Source organism: Lepus europaeus, chromosome 5 (genome assembly GCF_033115175.1).
Source record: "Lepus europaeus isolate LE1 chromosome 5, mLepTim1.pri, whole genome shotgun sequence".
In the NCBI taxonomy this organism is placed as follows: Eukaryota; Metazoa; Chordata; class Mammalia; order Lagomorpha; family Leporidae; genus Lepus; species Lepus europaeus.
Window position 1 is genome coordinate 108,573,604 of NC_084831.1, and position 18,662 is coordinate 108,592,265.

At 41.8% G+C, this 18,662-nt stretch overlaps 1 protein-coding gene across 2 annotated transcripts in view; it reads right to left on the reverse strand.

Moving 5' to 3' along the window:
• The window catches only part of DENND2C (DENN domain containing 2C), a 73,899-nt gene that overhangs the window by 21,007 nt on the left and 34,230 nt on the right, over positions 1-18,662 (reverse strand). For both annotated transcript variants that reach the window (XM_062192018.1, XM_062192017.1), the window contains exons 2-8: positions 17,358-18,352; positions 16,312-16,448; positions 15,774-15,886; positions 14,671-14,841; positions 11,061-11,157; positions 5,247-5,291; positions 2,500-2,687 (exon numbers count right to left, since the gene is read on the reverse strand). In XM_062192018.1, coding sequence (XP_062048002.1) covers positions 2,500-2,687; positions 5,247-5,291; positions 11,061-11,157; positions 14,671-14,841; positions 15,774-15,886; positions 16,312-16,448; positions 17,358-18,181 — 1,575 coding nt within the window. In that variant the 5' untranslated portion in view covers positions 18,182-18,352. The remainder of the gene's footprint in view (positions 1-2,499; positions 2,688-5,246; positions 5,292-11,060; positions 11,158-14,670; positions 14,842-15,773; positions 15,887-16,311; positions 16,449-17,357; positions 18,353-18,662) is intronic.

The following is an 18,662-nucleotide window of genomic DNA, read 5'->3' on the forward strand; positions in this document are numbered from 1 at the left end:
TGAGTCCCTGCCAGAGTCACCAGCCCCTTATCTGATTCTGAGCCTGTTAACTCAGGCTCAGGTTCTCCCCTGCAACTCCAAGACTGCTCAAAACCAGCTGGGAAACTTGATTAATCAGGCTATAAAGATTACATTATTTTGGACTATTATAGTACTGTTTTACTAAATCATGTTGTGGCACTGTGCTGTCAGGTTACACTGAAAAATTTTATGAGAAACTAAATTTAGAGGTTTATTTACTATAGGAATATTGTTGAAGGTATCTCAAAATGAGAACCTATGCAGGAAATGTCTCTTAGACTCTAAGCACATGAGCTATCACCTGCTGCCTTCCAAAGAGCACAGTACAGGAAGCCAGATTGTAAGGGAAAGAGCTGAGACTTGAACCGCACTCCAACATGGGATCTAGGTGTCCTGAGTGGCAACTTAACCACTACATCAAACACCTGCTCCCGGGTCTTTATTTGGTATTTTAAAATGCTCTAAAATCACAGGGGATGAGTGCAGACCCTCACAGGTACCCAGGGCCACCAGCATTCAATATGATGTCCAAGAGGCCTACCAACTGCTGGGTTTCCTCTCTGGCCAGCTTCAGAACTGAGACTCTAAGGATGTAGAAGCTGAGCTAAGTATCTCCTCATGGGCCATGTTTTAACCTACACTAAAGGGCTATGCTTGGTACATGATTGGAGTAATAGCAAGGCCCACTCTCACCAAGTCACCTCTGAACACATGTGGCACGACAAGCCCAAGGCAGAGAAGTCAGCCCTCATGCCTTGCCTGGAGACTGCAGGGCCGATGTTGGCCTGATCCTAAGCTTCCTCGTGTCTGTGCCCCCAGGCCCCTGCCAGGGACAGCAGGTGGCAGCAATCACTGAGTGGAAGTGGAAAGGAAGCAAGACAGGAGCTAGGGGTGGGGAACAGGACAACTCAGAAACCCATCCTGGGGAGGTGGTAGGGGTGAGGCCATGAATGAATTGAGGCTTTAAGACCGTGGCACATGTCCAACTGTCCCATCAGATTCACTTATAAAACAGAAATTCGGGGGCCGGCACTGTGGCTCAGCGGGTTAATGCCCTGGCCTGAAGCGCCGACATCCCATATGGGCGCCGGATCGAGACACTGGAGCATCCTGAATGCCTCTATGCTCCACTTCCAAGCCAGCTCTCTGCTATGGCCTGGGAAAGCAGTGGAGGATGGCCCAAGTCCTTGGGCCCCTGCACCCGTGTGGGAGACCCAGAAAAAGCTCCTGGTTCCTGGCTTCGGATTGGCGCAGCTCTGGCCATTGCGGCCATCTGGGGAGTGAGCCACTGGATGGAAGAATTCTCGCTCTCTTAGCCTCTCCTCTTTCTGTGTAACTCTGACTTTCAAATAAATAAATCTTTTTTAAAAACCCACAGAAATTCAAAGATAAAATGATTACACATCTCAGGATGGTGACTGCGGTGCACTAAACTCCAAGCATAGGGCCCTTCTGAGCCTGTATGACTGTACTGGTCCTGCCGCTCCTCACCCAGTTTCAGCCGATTCCTACCGCCTAGAATGTACGCCAACTCTTGGCAGTCTTTCCAGTTTTTCAGGAAGGCAGAAATACAGATTAGCAAGTGAAATTTGATTTTTAAATATTGGCAACAAAAATTATTGTTATTTTTACAAAAACATTATGAATCTCCCCCCCCGCCCCTTTACAAAAACCCACATGTCTGTGAGCTTAGTTTGCTCAAGGGCTCAATAAGCTACATGGGAGCAGGAATACAAAGATCTTTTTCAGTTGTATCCCATAATCCAATCCTGGCAAAATTAGGTATTTTAAAAATATCTGATTAAATGAATACATGAATCATTTTATTTAAAAATAAGGCAGAGAAAACCCAGTAATAGTGTTAATAGGAAGTATCATTTATCACCTGCATACTTTGTTCCAGGAACTATATTAAGTACTTTACAAACATTATCTCATTAAATCCTTACTAACAGTAACAGAGCTTACTGTATGCCAGATACTGTTTTAAGTATCTTACATAAATTAGCTCGTTTAATCCTTAACTCACAAAGGTAGGTACTATTATGAGCACATTTCACACATGAGGAAACGGAGAGGCACGGAGAGCTCAGGTAGCCACTCAAAGTCACAGCACTGATAAGTGGCAAACACAGAGTGTTGGCTCGGAGTCCATGCTTCAAACACTGCCCTATTCTGCCACAAGTATTAGTCTCCTCTCTAAGCGGGAGAAAATTCAGGCTTTGTAACTTGCTAAAGACAATTAAATGGCAGAGGCAAAAATAAAAACACTAACTTGGAGAAGGAGCTTGTTTGTTTTTCCCTCTTTGGTTGCAGCTTATGCCTGACAAAGATGTCATCGAAGTCATTTACCAGCCCCTCCAACAAGTACAGTACTGGTGACAGCTGGCTGAGATAACAATAAATAAGAGGAGAGGGAACAGATACGTGCAGAGACACCGGAGCCTCCTGAATGCCTCTTGGCCTCCTTGTTCTTACCTTGCCAGGGAACTGCTGTATGACCTGGGGAATATAGCTAACTCCTGATGGCTTCTTCTGCAGAGACACCACCACAAAAAGCTCAAACAGCTGCTGCTCTTGTAATTCAATAAGATCCCGCTCCAAGGTCTGGTAGTGAGGGTTTCTTTTGAAAGACTGCTGCAGTTGTGCTAGGCGCTTGTGGCGATCTGTAATGAAAGCACAGAGCAATGTTTTTCCTCTGCAGCCTTATCTTCTCTCTAGCACCCAGAGGTCACAACCCATACAGGAGTAATCTTCACACAGTCACTGCTGAATAAATGTTGACTAAGTAATACCTGCCACTCAGAAACACTTGCAAGGGCTGTGACATGCTACAGGGACAAGAACAGACTGTCTAGGTGCCCAGGGATCTCACTCCACCTCCAGCGAGCAGTGGGATGGACATTCCACGTCCCAACCAACACTCCAAATACATCCCAACACATCCCTGTGCTAGCCCATCTTTCATGGCCTCATATCAAGGCACATGGAAAATGGCACTGGACTGATGACTGCTGGGAACAGCTCAAAATCATGGGAGCAATGCAGGCATTTGACAAAAAACTAAGTGCTGTGGAAGTTAAGTACAGAAAGGGATGTGGTTGAGAAAATTAAAACAAAAATTATTCTCACATTAATGAAACTCTTCCTTTCTTTCTCTCATGGGCATATATAAATAATAAGGGATATATGTTTATATCAATAAATGGTGCTAATTTCAAGAGGGGAAAAATGAAGTGGAAGAAGACATTTATTAGTAGACTTTCCTCAAAAAGGTGAACTAACTGAAGCAAACTATTTATTTTTAAAGATTTTTATTTATTTATTTGAGAGGTGGAGTTACAGAGAGAGGGAGAGACAGAGAGAAAGGTCTTCCATCTGCTGGTTCACTCCTCAGATGGCCGCAACAGCTGGAGTTAGGCAGATCCAAAACCAGGAGTCAGAAGCTCCCTGTGGGTCTCCCATGCAGGTGCAGCGACACAAGCAGCTAGGCCATCCTCCACTGCTTTCCCAGGCCATAGCAGAGAGCTATAGCTCAGAAGAGGAGCAGCCAAGACTCAAACTGGCACTCATATGGGATGCTGGCACTTCAGGCAGAGGCTCAGCCTACCACACCACAGTGCCGGCTCCAAAGCATACTGTTTAAAGAGTAGATAGCAATCCCATCCCAAACTGGATAGCACCCTATTCTCACTTACCTTCAAATTCTGATCTGGGAGGAGCCACCTCACTCCCAGAGGAAACTGTGTAATTAAAAAAGAAATAGTCCCCATGTCCCAGAGATTTATCAGTCATTTTGAGCCACTGATCTTAAAACTCATTCTCTCTCTCTCTCTCTTTTTTTTTTTTTTTTTTTTTTGAGCTATATGTACACTGCCCCAAAGTTACACTATAGGTCAAAATATTAAGAACACTTAAAAATATGAGGAGGCACCTCAGTACATTTAGTGCTGGAGGCAAAGCTTTCTTACTGACCTAAAGGGCTGAGTTCAAGTCAAGAAAATGTGAGATCCTATTTCTATGTGGCAGCAGCACGAAATTAGTCATCTATACACATGTAGGCTGAAACTGATGATGACGTAGATGTCACCTTCAATCAGGCTACAGAATCAAACACCTGAGACAATTTAGGCTGGTGGAGGAAGCACAAGACTATTAATCATAACATTAGTGTCGAACTTGGAACTGCCGCATATTCAGGTTTGGTAATTCACATCTCCCACTTTTTCCATGCCTCAGTATGTCAGCCAGTTAAATAGGAACTAAATAACCTGCTGTGACAAATCATTAGGTGAATGAGACAGAGCACCAAGATGTGCCTGGGACAAATATACAGCCAGAAATGCAAGTTGCATTTTATATTCTTTTTTTTTTTTTTTTTTTTTTTACTTTTTGACAGGCAGAGTGGACAGTGAGAGAGAGAGACAGAGAGAAAGGTCCTCCCTTGCCGTTGGTTCACCCTCCAATGGCCGGCGCGGTAGGCGCGCTGCGGCCGGCGCACCGCGCTGCTCCGATGGCAGGAGCCAGGCGCTTCTCCTGGTCTCCCATGGGGTGCAGGGCCCAAGCACCTGGGCCATCCCCCACTGCACTCCCTGGCCACAGCAGAGAGCTGGCCCGGAAGAGGGGCAACCGGGACAGGATCGGTGCCCCGACCGGGACTAGAACCCGGTGTGCCGGCGCCGCGAGGCGGAGGATCAGCCCAGTGAGCCGCGGCGCCGGCCGCATTTTATATTCTAACACAAAGCAGACAGCACAAAAATTTGGAATATAAATGCCTATGAATAAGTAACACATAAGTGTTTCCTTTCTCAATGTCAGAGACATCAAAGTTAATTAAATAATTTAATTGCATTTGAGTGACTGTAAAATCAGATATTTAATGCTAAGCGTTAGTCTCAGAGGATGATTCATATCCACTGTTTTGGCTGCCAGGAAACTATGGCATAAATGTCTGGACATGCAGCTCTGTGCTGCTCCCCTAAGAACATTCCACCCTAAAACCATACAGGTTTGCCTCACTCCACTCTAGGAGATTTTCAACACTGTCAAACATCTGACGGTGTACTATTTAGTCCCCCAAATCTCAGCGGGTTCTGGAAATGAAGACATCAACAACAAAATCAAAGCTCAAGTGGGAAAAACACATTTAATCACAAAGGCTGGGGCCACCCCACCCACACCCATGATCATCACGAGAAAGGGAGCAGCCCCACTGACTCACTCACTCTTTGGCAGATACTCGGCATCACTTTCGTTCCCACTGGTTTCACCTGAAAAGAGAGGAAGAATTTCCATTCGTATTGTCAAACAGCAGGAAGTACATGAAGATGAGGACAATGTCAACTTCCATAAGCTACACCAGGATGGTTACCAAGAGAGAATACAGTAGCTCCACCTTTTCTGTAGGGGGTATTTTCCAAGATCCCAGTGGATGCCTGAAACCATGGATTGTACTGTACCTTTATACTGTGTTCTTTCCTATACATACATACCCACAATAAAGTTTAATTTATATGTTAGGCACAACAAGAGATTAACACAATAACTAATAATAAAACAGAATAGTTATAATAATGCACTGTCATAAAAGTTATGTGGATGTTGTCTCTTTCTCTCAAAGTACTCACCCTTCTTGTGATGATACACTGCCTGTGTCATGAGATGAACTAAGCTGAAAGATGTAAGCATTGTGATGCAGTGTTAGGCCACTTTGTAAGGGTAACACAGGTTCTGTGATGCTGTGACAGATCTGATAATCAAGACAGCTCTAAGTGACAAATACATGGGTAGCATATATCCTGTGGATACAGATGGACAAAGGGATGATTTGTGTCCCAGGTGGAGCCAGAAGGTGTGAGATTTCATATCATGCACCCCCAAAAAACGTGCAATTTAAAACTTACAAAAAGTATTTATTTGTGGAACATTCCATTTACTGTTTTTGGACTACAGTTGACCCTAGGTAACTAAAACTGTAGAAAACCATGGGTAAAGGGGGACTACTACAAAAGACTCAGAAGAAACTATTCCATCTTCTGCCCACCCTGCCTCACTCCTCAGTTTCCCTCATTTCAGATTAGTTTTAAATAGTTTATTTCAGAGTAGATTCTATCTTTCATTTACATCTTTGTCCATGCATTCCCAAATAAAGTACCAAAGACAGAACATCAAGCTGATTAAACAAAAACCTGCACACCAGCAAGACTGCGAGTTTAGAACAGAAAATGTGAGGACTAGGAGAAACAGGTAACCAGGAAGTCTTAAGGAAGTAACATTCTACTTCTTTTATGATACCTTTAAGCTACTTTTGGCCATTACTGTGATTTTTCCTTTACTATGAATTTTCTTAGTACTCAAACTGCTTTGAACTATTCTTATTTTTCCCAATAAGGTATTTTATTTTAAAAAAAGTTATTTATTTATTTTGAAAGTCAGAGTTACAGAGAGAAGGAGAGACAGAGAGCTGTCTTCTATCCACTTGTTCACTCCCCAAATGGCCACGGTGGCCAGTGCTGGGCCAGGCCGAAATCAGGAGTAAAGAGTTTCTTTAGGGTCTCCCCCACGGGTGGCAGAGGCCCAAGGAGTTGAGCCATCTTCCGCTGCATTTCTTAGGACATTAGCAGGGAGTGCTCTCTAACTCTGCCTTTGAAACAAATAAATCAATATTTTTAAAAAAGTGCAGCAGTCAGCACATGAACTGGCACCCACGTGGGATGCTAGCATCACAGGTGGAGGCTTGACACACTACATCACAACACCGGCCCCCCAATAAAGTTTTAATTATCTTGAGGATAAGAGGCTGAATGGCTTTCATAAGGGAGCATTATGGATCATAATCCCAGACACATAATTTAAGGGAAAAGAGCTTTTTGAATAAATGAATAAAAGTTTTTGGGACGGGGTCAGTGCTGTGGTATGGTGGGCTAAACCTCTGCCTGTAGCACTGCCATCCCATGTGGGCATGGTTCTAGTCCCAGCTGCTCCTCTTCTGATCCAGCTCTCTGCTTGGGCCTCTGTGGGCACATGGGAGACCCGGAAGAAGCTCCTGGCTCCTGGTTTTGGATCAGACCAACTCCAGCCGTTGGCAGCCTTTTAGGGCGTGAACCAGCAGATGGAAGACCTCTCTGTCTTTATCTCTGTCTCTTTCTGTGACTCCGCCTTTCAAATAAATAAATAGATAAATAAAATATTTTGAAAAAAAAATTCTGGGGGCCAGCGCTGTGGTGTAGCAGGTAAAGCCACCACCTGTGACACCGGCATCCCATATACGCAGAGGTTTGAGTCCTGGCTGCTTGACTTCTGATCCAGGTCCCTGCTGTTGTGGCCAATTGGGGAGTGAACCAACAGATGGAAGATCTCTCTCGCTCTCGATCTCTCTCTCTCTCTAACTCTGCCTTTCAAATAAATAAATCTTTAAAAAAATTTTTTTGGATTAAGTCTGAAAGTTAAACCAAAACAGGAAACATGCAAAGAAGGGGAAAAATCTTTAAATGTTCTAGGAAAAACCAGACCTAGGAGTCATAAATAAAAAAAAATGGAAGTTTGATTATATAAAGTTACAAAGTTTCTACCTAGAGCAGACATTTGGTACAGGTGTCAAGATGACACTTGAGGGGCTGGCACTGGGGCGTAGCAGGTAAAGTTGCCGCCTGCAGTGCCAGAATCCCATGTGGACACCGGTTCGAATCTTGGCTGCTTCACTTCCCATCCTGCTCCCTGTTAATGTGCATTTGAAAATAGTGGAAGATGGCTCAAGTGCTTGGGCCTCTGCACCCACGTGGGAGACCTGGATGAAGCTGTTGGCTCCTGGCTCCTGGCTTCAGCCTTGCCTAGCCCTGGCCATTGTGGCCATTTGGGGAATGGACCAGCAGATGGAAGAACCCTCTCTTCCCTTCTCTCTCTCCCTCCCTTTCTCTCTCTCTCTGCCTCTGCCTCTCCCTCTCTGACTTTCAAATAAAATAAATAAAGCTTTTTTAAAAAGAAAAAGAAAGATGCCAGGTAGGATACACACACACACTCCTTAATTGTCCACAAGTTAAATAAGATGTTAGAAACAGCTAAACATCCATTTATATCTATATAATGATAGTACAGATTTGTTTTGGGTTGATACTGAAAGACCTATAAAATACATGAAGATTATTTTAAAAGGAAGGCATTCAAAGTCTGAGTAGTGTGAGTTGCAGGACCATTTCTGTAGAAAAAGTGTTACCAAGTGTTCAGAAAGAAAAGAATGAAGACAGTGAGAAAAGGCAGTAGAACTAGAAAGGACTTTACATAAGCAGCATTTACGTGGCTCTAGCACATGGACAGTCATAGGCCTTGATGACCTGCATTCTAAGATAACGAATGAAGGTTAAGGGAATTATGAATCAACGGGGAATTCTATTGAGAATCAATCTCTATGGATTAAAAAAAAGTACTAGGTTATTCCTTTTTTATAAGTGACTTCAACATATAATACTATAAAGGCAGAATGTTACATCATTCTGTAACACCTGAAAACTGGAAGTTAAGAAATGCTTCAGTTGGAGTTTATTCCCAAACTCTGGCATGTACTGATAGAGTAGGCAAGTATAATTATCTACATCTTTTAGGCACTGCTGATGTGTCAACAAGCACGTAAGGAGGAACACAAAAATCTGAGAATTCTGATGACAGAGCCGAGTGATCTGTGGACAGGAGAAAAACTCTTGGCCATTGAAAGAACTGATCACAAAGGCTGAGAAAAATGCTTATTTTCTTTGCAAAAGAAAACCAACTTTTGGGGTGTGGACTGTGGTGCAGCAGGTTAAACCTCTTCTTGAAGGGCGAGCATCCCATATGAGTGTCAGTTTGAGTCCTAATTGCTCCACTTCCAATCCAGTTCCCTGCCAAAGTGCCTGGGAAAGCAGTGGAAAACTGCTCAAGTGCTTGGGTCCCTGTGCCCATGGATGCAGCTCCCTGGCTTCCACGTGGAGTAGGCCTGGCTGTTACAGCCATTTAGGAAGTGAATCAGCAGATGAAAGATCTCTCTGTCTCTGCCTCTCTCTCTGTAACTCTACTTTCAAACAAATAAATAAGTAATCTTTAAAAATAAACAAAAGAAAACCAGCTTTTTGGGAAGAGTTACAATGTAGGGACTATCTTCTGTTTCTGATGCTACAAGCTGGCAATTCTAGCTATTGAAGAATTTTTTTCAACAATGACACAGTTTAAAAAAAAGGATTTGGTTCTTCAAAAACTTGTCTTAGAGTGAAATATACTAAAATGTTCCTACCCCATATGCATAAAGCATACAGAAGAAACTAGGATCATTAAGAACCTATTCAGAGTGGAGTATCTGGAGAGTAGTTATCAGCAAAGTGCTATCAATGTGGAAAAATGATAATGTGTGCAAGCACTTGTTCTGGCTCTAGCGTCTTGATATGTTATATAATCTGCAATTTATAATTTATTCCCTTATCTATGAAGTAACAACAATATGTGACACACAGGGCTATTTAGAAAATGAACACTAATGCATGAGACATTACTATCTGTGGATTAAAAATAAAAATATATTGAAAATAAAATAATAATGCATCAGAAAAGATCTATCACACTATTTCACATTAGTTTTTATTTTCTGTATTTGAAATTATAAAAATAATCTGAAATTACACAAATAAAATCCTTTGATAATACCCTTGTTGAGGATAAGGAAACACACACAAAAGAGAGAAACTTCTAGTTTCTCATAAACTTTGAGTTTATGATAAAAATTGAGACTAATTGTTTTGGTGAAAGAAAAGGGTAAGATTTTGTGGAGTCAAGCTCCTTGATTCAAATCTACATTTCCCCTTCTGTCTCAGTTTGTCTGCAAAATTAGGGCAGTCCTTTGGGTCTGGCATTGAGGCAGTGGGGTAAGCCAGTGCCTGAGATGCCATTATCCCATATTGGCACTGGCTCAAGCCCTGGCTGTTCCACTTCCTATCCAGCTCCCTGCTAATGCACCTGAGAGGGCAGCAGAGGATGGCCCGAGTGCTCAGGTCCCTGCCACCCACATGGGAGACCTGGATGGAGTTTCAGGATCCTGGCTTCAGCCTAATTCAGCCCTGGCAGTTACTGTCACTTGGGTGACAGGGACCCAAGTACTCTACCCATCCCATCATCTGCTGCCTTCCATGATGAACATTAGCAGGAAGTTGGATAGGAAGCAAAGCAGCCAGGACTCAACAAGTTACTCAGATGGGGGAATGGGCATCTCAAATGGCAACTTAACTGCTGTGCCAAACATCCACCCCTCTATATCTTAACTGCCAGACAACCAAGTTAAGAATTTTAAATGAGGTTTTATTTATTTATTTATGAGAGGAAGAAAGAAAAATTGAGCTTCCATTTGCTGGTTCACTTGCCAAATACCTGCAACAGTTGGCCAGGCTGAAGCCAGATTAAGGAACTCAATTCAGCTCTCATGTGGGTGGCAGAAACGCAAATACTTGAAATATAATGCCCCCCAAGGTCTGCATTCGTAGGAAGCTGGAATCAGGAGCCAGAGCTGCATATCTAACCCAGATAGTCTAATATGGGACACAGGTATCTCAACAGCTAGGATGAATGCTTGCACCCTTCATAAATTTTTAAAAATTTTCTAGGTAATTTATTATGAATGCTTCAGTTTAATTAAAACAATGTAAGTTTTATGTTGACATCTGCAAGATGATAAAACGATTGAACTTATTAGTAAGTTTTCATTTCTGCACTAAAGGAGTCGATCTATACTGATAAATGCCTATAAATCAAAGTAGGACTACAAAACAATGATTCAGAGCACCTGTGAAAATTAGTTTAATTGATTTATGATTTTTTTCATTTATTCATCCAATAGCTATCACTTGACACAGAATTAAATAAAAGAGATTTGAGAAATTGTCCCTCATTCTAAAGGTTATATTTAAGTGCAATCAACAAGAAAGTAAACCAAAAGTGTTAATACATATCAAACATTAAGTCACATAATTATTTTTCCCTCAAATGCTGACAGCCTACAGTTGGCTGGATCGGAACACAATTCTTACCTTTTGAGGGAGGTATCTCTTTTCCAGTGCAAGGGTGTAACTTTACCTTCTTTTTCCCTCTCTTAGACTCAAATATATCATCTATTTTCAATACAAGCTGGAAAAGGCCGGAAAAATACAAATTAAAACCAACATTCACGAATTCTACAGCTTGAGGGCATTATTATTAGTGATTCTCAGAGAAAAGATCTGTTTCATAAATAAAAACCTTCATGGCTCTCACTTTTGAATTTAAATGGTAATCTTTAGTTGGATAATATTTGTTCTTTTATTTATTTATTTGACAGATAGAGTTAGACAGTGAGAGAGAGAGACAAAGAGAAAGGTCTTCCTTCCGTTGGTTCACTCCCCAAATGGCTGCCACAGCCGGTGCTGCACCAATTCGAAGCCAGGAGCCAGGAGCTTCCTCTAGGTCTTCCATGTGGGTTCAGGGACCCAAGCCCTTGGGCCATCCTCCACTGCCTTCCCAGGCCACAGCAGAGAGCTGGATTGGAAGAGGAGCAGCCGGGACTAGAACCGGCGTCCATATGGGATGCCGTCGCCACAGGCGGAGGATTAACCAAGTGAGCCACACGCTGGCCCCTGATATTTGTTCTAATACCAAGTCCCTACAACACGGGTAAGGGAAGTAGGAAAGGGCATCTCCTCCCTGGGGTTTTAGAAAGACTTCTTGTCATTCCATGTCACAAAATGAAGATGTGGATACTGTACTCCACACAGTGACCAAGCCTTTACCATCAAACCCAAGTTTTTCCTGCCCAGAGAAGGAAGTGGAAGGGACACTCATTCACTTGGAAGGCAGGGTGGGGCTCAGTTATTTCTGCTGCCAAGAATTCTTCCCAAAGAGAGGATCATCACACTTACAAAGCTTCTGTCAAAGGAAATACTCTTTGCTGCTGGGAGTACTAACATTAAAATTCATTTTATAAATATATCCTAAAGATGGGAAATTCTCAAATATGTTCAAGTACAAAGATTGTTTTGTCCCCTTCTGCTCATCATTCTATATCTCAAGCAAGCAGTATATGGACCATTTAATTTGTTATATAACTGTTTCTCTCTATTTAATAAACATTACTTATTAAAGTTCTTTTTTTGCTGCTGTCAAAGGGGTATGGGGTGAGTAGAAGGTTGGAGAGAGGGGGACCTACAGATTGGAATTAAAAAAAAGTGGAAAGATAGAGCAGGTCAACACACACTTATTAAAGGAGAAACTAATCAGTTTTGCCATGTATGCTTTTCTTAAATTTCCAAATTTTTCTTAAGTATTCATCCTTAATGAGAACTACAATTATTAAGAGCATTACATAAAATTACAACCAACAAAATTGTCTGAAAAAAAATTCTTGCTTTCTCTTTTGCAATTGTTTCTCTAGCAATCTCAGCAATCAATGGGCAGTGAATCAGTTCATTGCAAGAAAAACAAGTATGAAATATGTGCTTCCAACATGCAGATTATTCCCACAGTACTAGATTATTTTTTTCTCTTAAAAATATTTTTGTAGTTTCCATTCAAGTGAAAAACTGCTAATGTTCTTAAACACTACCATTTAAAAACCAAATAAGGGGGGGGGCAGAATTGTTGTAGCATAGTGGGGGGTTAAGTTGCCACCTGCCATGCCAGCATCCCCTGTGGGCACTAGTTCATGTCCCTGCTGCTTTGCTTCTGATCCAGTTCCTTGCTGGTGGCGTGGGAAAAGCAGAGGAAGTTGGCCCAGGTGTCTGGACCCCTGCCACCCACATGAGAGATTCGAATGAAGCTCCTAGCTCCTGGCTTTGGCCTGGCCCACTGCTGCTCATTGTGGCCATCTGGGGAGTGAACCAGTGCATGGAAGAGCTCGTTCTTTCTCTCTCTCTTTCTCTCTCTCTCTCTCTCTCTCCCCTCTCTCCGTAACTGTGACTTCCAAAGCAAATAAATAAATCCTTGAAAGTTAGTGTTAGGCAGTACAGGGAAGATTGTGTAACAGTAAGCATATGCGGGTACATGATGACTCAAACAGCATAATTATTCATGTGTATCTGAAGTATAAGCAAAAGGTATTGACAACTGGTCTAGTAGATAAGACACCAGCTGGGATGCCTGCATTCCATATCGAGTGCCTTTGTCTGAGTCCTGGCTCTGCTCCTTATTCCTGCTTCCTGCTAATGCAGACCCTAGGAAGCAGCAAATGATGACTCAAGCAGTTAGGTTCCTGCCACCCACATGGAAGACTTGGCCTAGGTTCTTGGCTCCTGACTTCAGCTTGGCCCTGCCCAGGACATTGCAGGGATTTGGGGAATGAAGCAGTAGATGGGAGTTTTGTCAGTTTGTCTCTCCGTCTTTGTCCTTCTCCTCTCTCTGCCTCTTGAACAAGTAAATAAATATTTGTAAGCAATACTCAAATATTATAAAGGAAAAGAAGCCACGTGTTCTGGAAATATGAGATAAAGTGATAAAATGAAATGTTAGTTATGAGCTAGGAAGAATCTACATATACCTTCTAGTTGCAGGAAATACTGTAGGTTGTCTAAAAAATGATAGAAACCATAGTGCTATAGAATTAGACTCAAACAATACAAAACACTAGGAAATGTACTCTAGCAAACAATCCCACCCATGCTTCCACAGCAGGAAAGAAAGGAAAGGTGGGAAAAGAGGCATCTGGACTAAACCAGCAATTTCCAAATGTGAAAGCAATTTCCCTTCCAAGAACAGCTGCAGTCATCAAAGGGGAAATAAATGAAAACTCTTTTCTAACAGAAAGTTGTTCCTGAAGATAATCCAAAGCCAAAATGTGTATTCCATGAGAGACATCTAAAAAGCATGTCATCCAAGGAAGATGACAGAAAGGGTAACGACCTGTTTCTGACCAACAATCAAGAGGTCATCACCATTTTCTTTCTCCTACTTCTCCAAAAGCCTTTGAGAAAATAGTAGAAAAGGAAAAGTTGGATTTATCACCTATGACCATAAAAGAATAAGCTTTGAGAAGTTGAGATCCACAGTATATAAAATACTGAAGCATGAAATCAAAAGTCTTGGAAAATCTCCTTGGATCTCATTAAACTCTGCAGTCCATAATTCCTAAGGATCTGCTAATGCCATTCCAATGATCAGGTCTTAAGCGCAGTCCCTTAGATGTCTGTATTCTATGAACACATGATCTGTTTTCTCCAAGAAGAAAGCTGAAGTGCTGTGCCAGCATGCACTACCACAGGAGAGGGCGACTGCAGGCTGCTGGGCAGTTCTTTAAACCTTTGATTCTGCGATATTCCTCACCATGATGAGGAAATAAAAAAATCCAAAGACTTTTTTTCCACTGAGAGAAATCAGTTTAGTGCTTTATAAAAACTGTGTGTCTTCCAACTTTCACATATTAAGGGCAGGAAACAGATCAGAAAAATGAAAGTAATTCTGGAACAGACTATTTCCCAAGGAGCCAGTTAGCAGTTACTAAACCAATAAACAGCTGTGCCTTTTATTTAATGTTAAAATCAGGTACAAAAATCATGTGTTCCTTTCCAGATCTTCTAATTCCCAACCTATTATTCGTTTCAGTCTAAAGCTTATTTATTCTCTTATTAAAAAGCTGAAGTCAGAGTCGAAGCATGAAAACACTGGAGTCCTTACTCTTGGAAGAGTTCTCCTTTTCCTGTTTGCAACTTCTCCAGCTCTGAAAAGCTTCCATTCAGTTAATGTGACAGGCAAAGTGGTATCCTTTGTGAGCTTTGGCCGTAAATAAGCTCGTGAGTTCTTCAGTTCCATAGTCTTCCGGTGAAGGAACTGAGGTTTGGGAGGAAGCTAAAACAGAAGATGTACTGGTAAGATAAGCTCATCTGGTTAATGCCTGTGTTCTCACACAAAGTCAAAGCTAGCCTAGAAAAAATTTAGCTTGTCCTTCCTTTCAAATCGTCTCACATGAAGATACCATAATTTCCTTCTCACCATTTGTAAAGAAGTTTCTCAGGTTTCTAATCCAAAGCTCTTCTACTACTGTAATGTAGTCAAATGCCCAGAAAACTGCTCAGAGTATTCATAACCTGAACAGAGCCTTTGCCTCTAGGGGGCTCAAATGTTTTCCAGGCCACACAGGTTAATTTGGGCTTAGGTTAATAACATAATGACAGTGAACTAAATGGTCATGGCTTGTCTGAGGCATTCCTATTAAAAATTTTTGATGGGCTAAAGCAACAACAACAGAACAAAGAAAACAAAAAGATGTGTGTGGTCCAAAAGACAAAACAGGAAACAACAATCCTCCACCAGGGGCCGGGCATTGTGGCATCCTAGGTAAAAGCCACCACCTGTGATGCCGGCATCCCATATGGGCGCCGGTTCTCATTCTGGCTGCTCCACTTTCAATCCAGCTCGCTGCTAATGGCCTGGGAAAAGCAGCGGAAGATGGCCCAAGTGTTTGGGTCCCTGCCACCTACATGGGAGACCTGGTTGAAGCTCCCAGCTCCTGGCTTCTGCCTGGCCCAGCCCATTTGCGGCCATCTAGGAAGTAAACCAGCAGACAGAAGATCTCTTTCTCTCTACCCTTCTCTCCCCACTCCCCTCTTTATAGCTCTGTCAAATAAATAAATAAATCCTTAAAATAAAAAACAATTCTCCACCAACAATATAACCTACATTTCACTGCCTTTTAGTTTTGGCCCCAGTTAAACCATCTTAACTTTTTTGTAGAGACAACAAGAGATCAATGATTCCTTTATTTAATCCTCTGGTTATACCTTGGGCGCTCTGAAAGCATATTTAGGGGGTGATAGCTTCCATGCTGAAGGAGATCTCCACATGGGTAGAGGCTGCACTGGAATATCTTCATAGGGATTTTCTTTGGCAGGATCTTGAGAGTAATAGGGGGAAAAAGGCTTAGAGGAACATAACTAAATGGAAACAAAATGACTACAACTAGCAAAAGAAACAAACAACCTGATCATCATCAGCTCTCTTATTCTACATTGCTATAGCAATGTGAGTCTTAAAATCACTGTCTCTGTAAGCTTATAAGTCACTTTAGTGTCCAACCAAGCTAAACGAACTCTCCAAATGCTGTACTATAAACAGCTTCTGAACTGAGCATTCCATTACACTGGATGTAAAACTCATTAAAGAATAAAAGAACTCATATACCAAAGGTTTTCATATTAAAAAGAAAATTCCAGAGCAAGGTATGTTTGATTGTTAAAAAAAAAAAAAAGCCATCCTACAATTAAGGGTTTCACCAAATACATACTCATTAAATTTAATTGCAAAGTTGTGGACACCTACATATGATATCCTCATAGATATTGTCCTCAGATTGCGTGTAATAAAGTGCTGAGCCAGAATTTCTTCCAAGTTCTTCATGGATCTTCTGTGAGTTCCGATTTCGAAAGTGCTGAATATCCTCAAATTCAAAGGATTTCCTTAAGAAAGGAGATATGTTTAAAGTTCTATTGTTCAAAATTCTAATCTTTAAATTGACACAGTAGATAGAAATCAATGAGTAAAGGACTCACATGCAGAATTACAAAGGTGTTTTTATCAAAGATCTAAGAATAATACACTAGGTTGGGTGCCCTATATGCACCACGAGAAAAATGAGAGACTTCCAGCCAATCACATTCATATTCTCCACCGGGTTCCTGTAAGTTCACTCTAATGAAAGGTGGAGCTAAGGCCAGCATGCCCTAATTGAAATAGAAGAATGTAGTTGTTTCCCTTCAGATTCTTAAAGATATAAAATGGAAGGTCTTCTGATGTCCTTATGTCAGCAGAGTATGTTAGATATTACTACATCTCTACTTTCCCCTCACGTTAATTAACATCTACATGTTCAAATTAGGGCTACCACCTAAGCTGGGAAATGGAAATAGGTGGGAAAAGGAAAAAACAGCTCAACAAACCTGTGAGGGAAATACTTACAGGTCACTTTTTTTTTTTTTTTTTAATTTTTATTTATTTATTTTTTAATTTTTTGACAGGCAGAGTGGACAGTAGAGGGAGACAGAGAGAAAGGTCTTCCTTTGCCGTTGGTTCACCCTCCAATGGCCGCCGCGGTAGGCACGCTGCGGCCGGCACACCGCGCTGATCCGATGGCAGGAGCCAGGTGCTTATCCTGGTCTCCCATGGGGTGCAGGGCCCAAGCACTAGGGCCATCCTCCACTGCACTCCCTGGCCACAGCAGAGAGCTGGCCTGGAAGAGGGGCAACCGGGACAGGATCGGTGCCCCGACCGGGACTAGAACCTGGTGTGCCGGCGCCGCAAGGCGGAGGATTAGCCTACTGAGCCGCGGCGCTGGCCTACAGGTCACTTTCTATAGGCTAAAAACATACCTTTTAGACCTCCCTCTGATTTTTCCACCATATTTCTTTGGTTCAGGTTCCCGAGAAGAAGCCAAAGAAGATTCTGCACAAGAAGTATTTTCACAGTATTTTTTGTCACAGTTTCTTTCCTTACATGGCATAACACCAGATTCAGACAAATATCTGAATGTCCTACGAGGTTTTGGCAAAGGATTTATAGACGATCCACATTCTTGCCCCTCAGGTTCAGAGTAAATATTTTCTAAGCTCTTAGTTATTCCATATGAACTCTCCAGAACCCTGAAATTCAGTTCTTTTTCTGAAGAGTCACAATGTTCTAAAGCCAAATTTAAGACTTTATTTGGGGGAAGTGATTCTATTTTCTTCCATAATATCTGTGAGGTATAGAGGTTTCCTGGAGGTAATGAAGTCTCTGGATCCAAAACAACTTCTTTCCAGCTTTCAATTTGTTTGATACGAGAACACACCCAGTTGGATTCTGATTCATTTTTAAAGAAACGTGTATTAAGTTCATGATTTTCACTTTCATCCTCACTTTGATCACAGCTTTTTGCATCTCCGCTCATGCCTAGACCCACATTTTGAGAGTTGGTTACATCCAGCTTTTTGCTCGGTCCCTCCAAAACAGGATTTTTCTTAGGAAGAATCTGTTGTTGATAGTTATTATATCTCACTCCAAAGTCCTTTGGATGCCATTTAACTGGGTTAGATATACCATTAGTCCTTCCTTCCCACTGAGAAATTTTTTGTTTGATGTTTTTGCAGTGGCTTCTTGACAGCGTCTGAACAGCAGAACGAGAAAAACCAACATCCATGTTCCCAGTTGGGTGCATGACAAGTAAGGAATTTCACAAAGGTTCCATTACAAGTAGCTGTAAAATACTGTATTCTTTATCTTGTCAGACTCCAAGTGTTTCCAGTATTTTCTTTCCATGTTTAACTTAGAAATCTCTTTTTAAATTTAGATCATTGATCTTTGTTGAAAATGGCTATCTTGAATAACCCTATTAAAATGAGACAAGAAAAACTGTTAACAGTTTTATAATTTCCTAATTATTAAAACTCCAACAATTTTGCCTATCTACCCATAAATATTCATTCACATTGCATATGTAGAAATGTATAATTCAATTCCTTTTTTTTTTTTTTTTTTGACAGGCAGAGTGGATAGTGAGAGAGAGAGAGACAGAGAGAAAGGTCTTCCTTTTTGCCGTTGGTTCACCCTCCAACAGCCGCTGCGGCCGGCGCATCGTGCTGATCCGAAGCCAGGAGCCAGGTGCTTCTCCTGGTCTCCCATGCAGGTGCAGGGCCCAA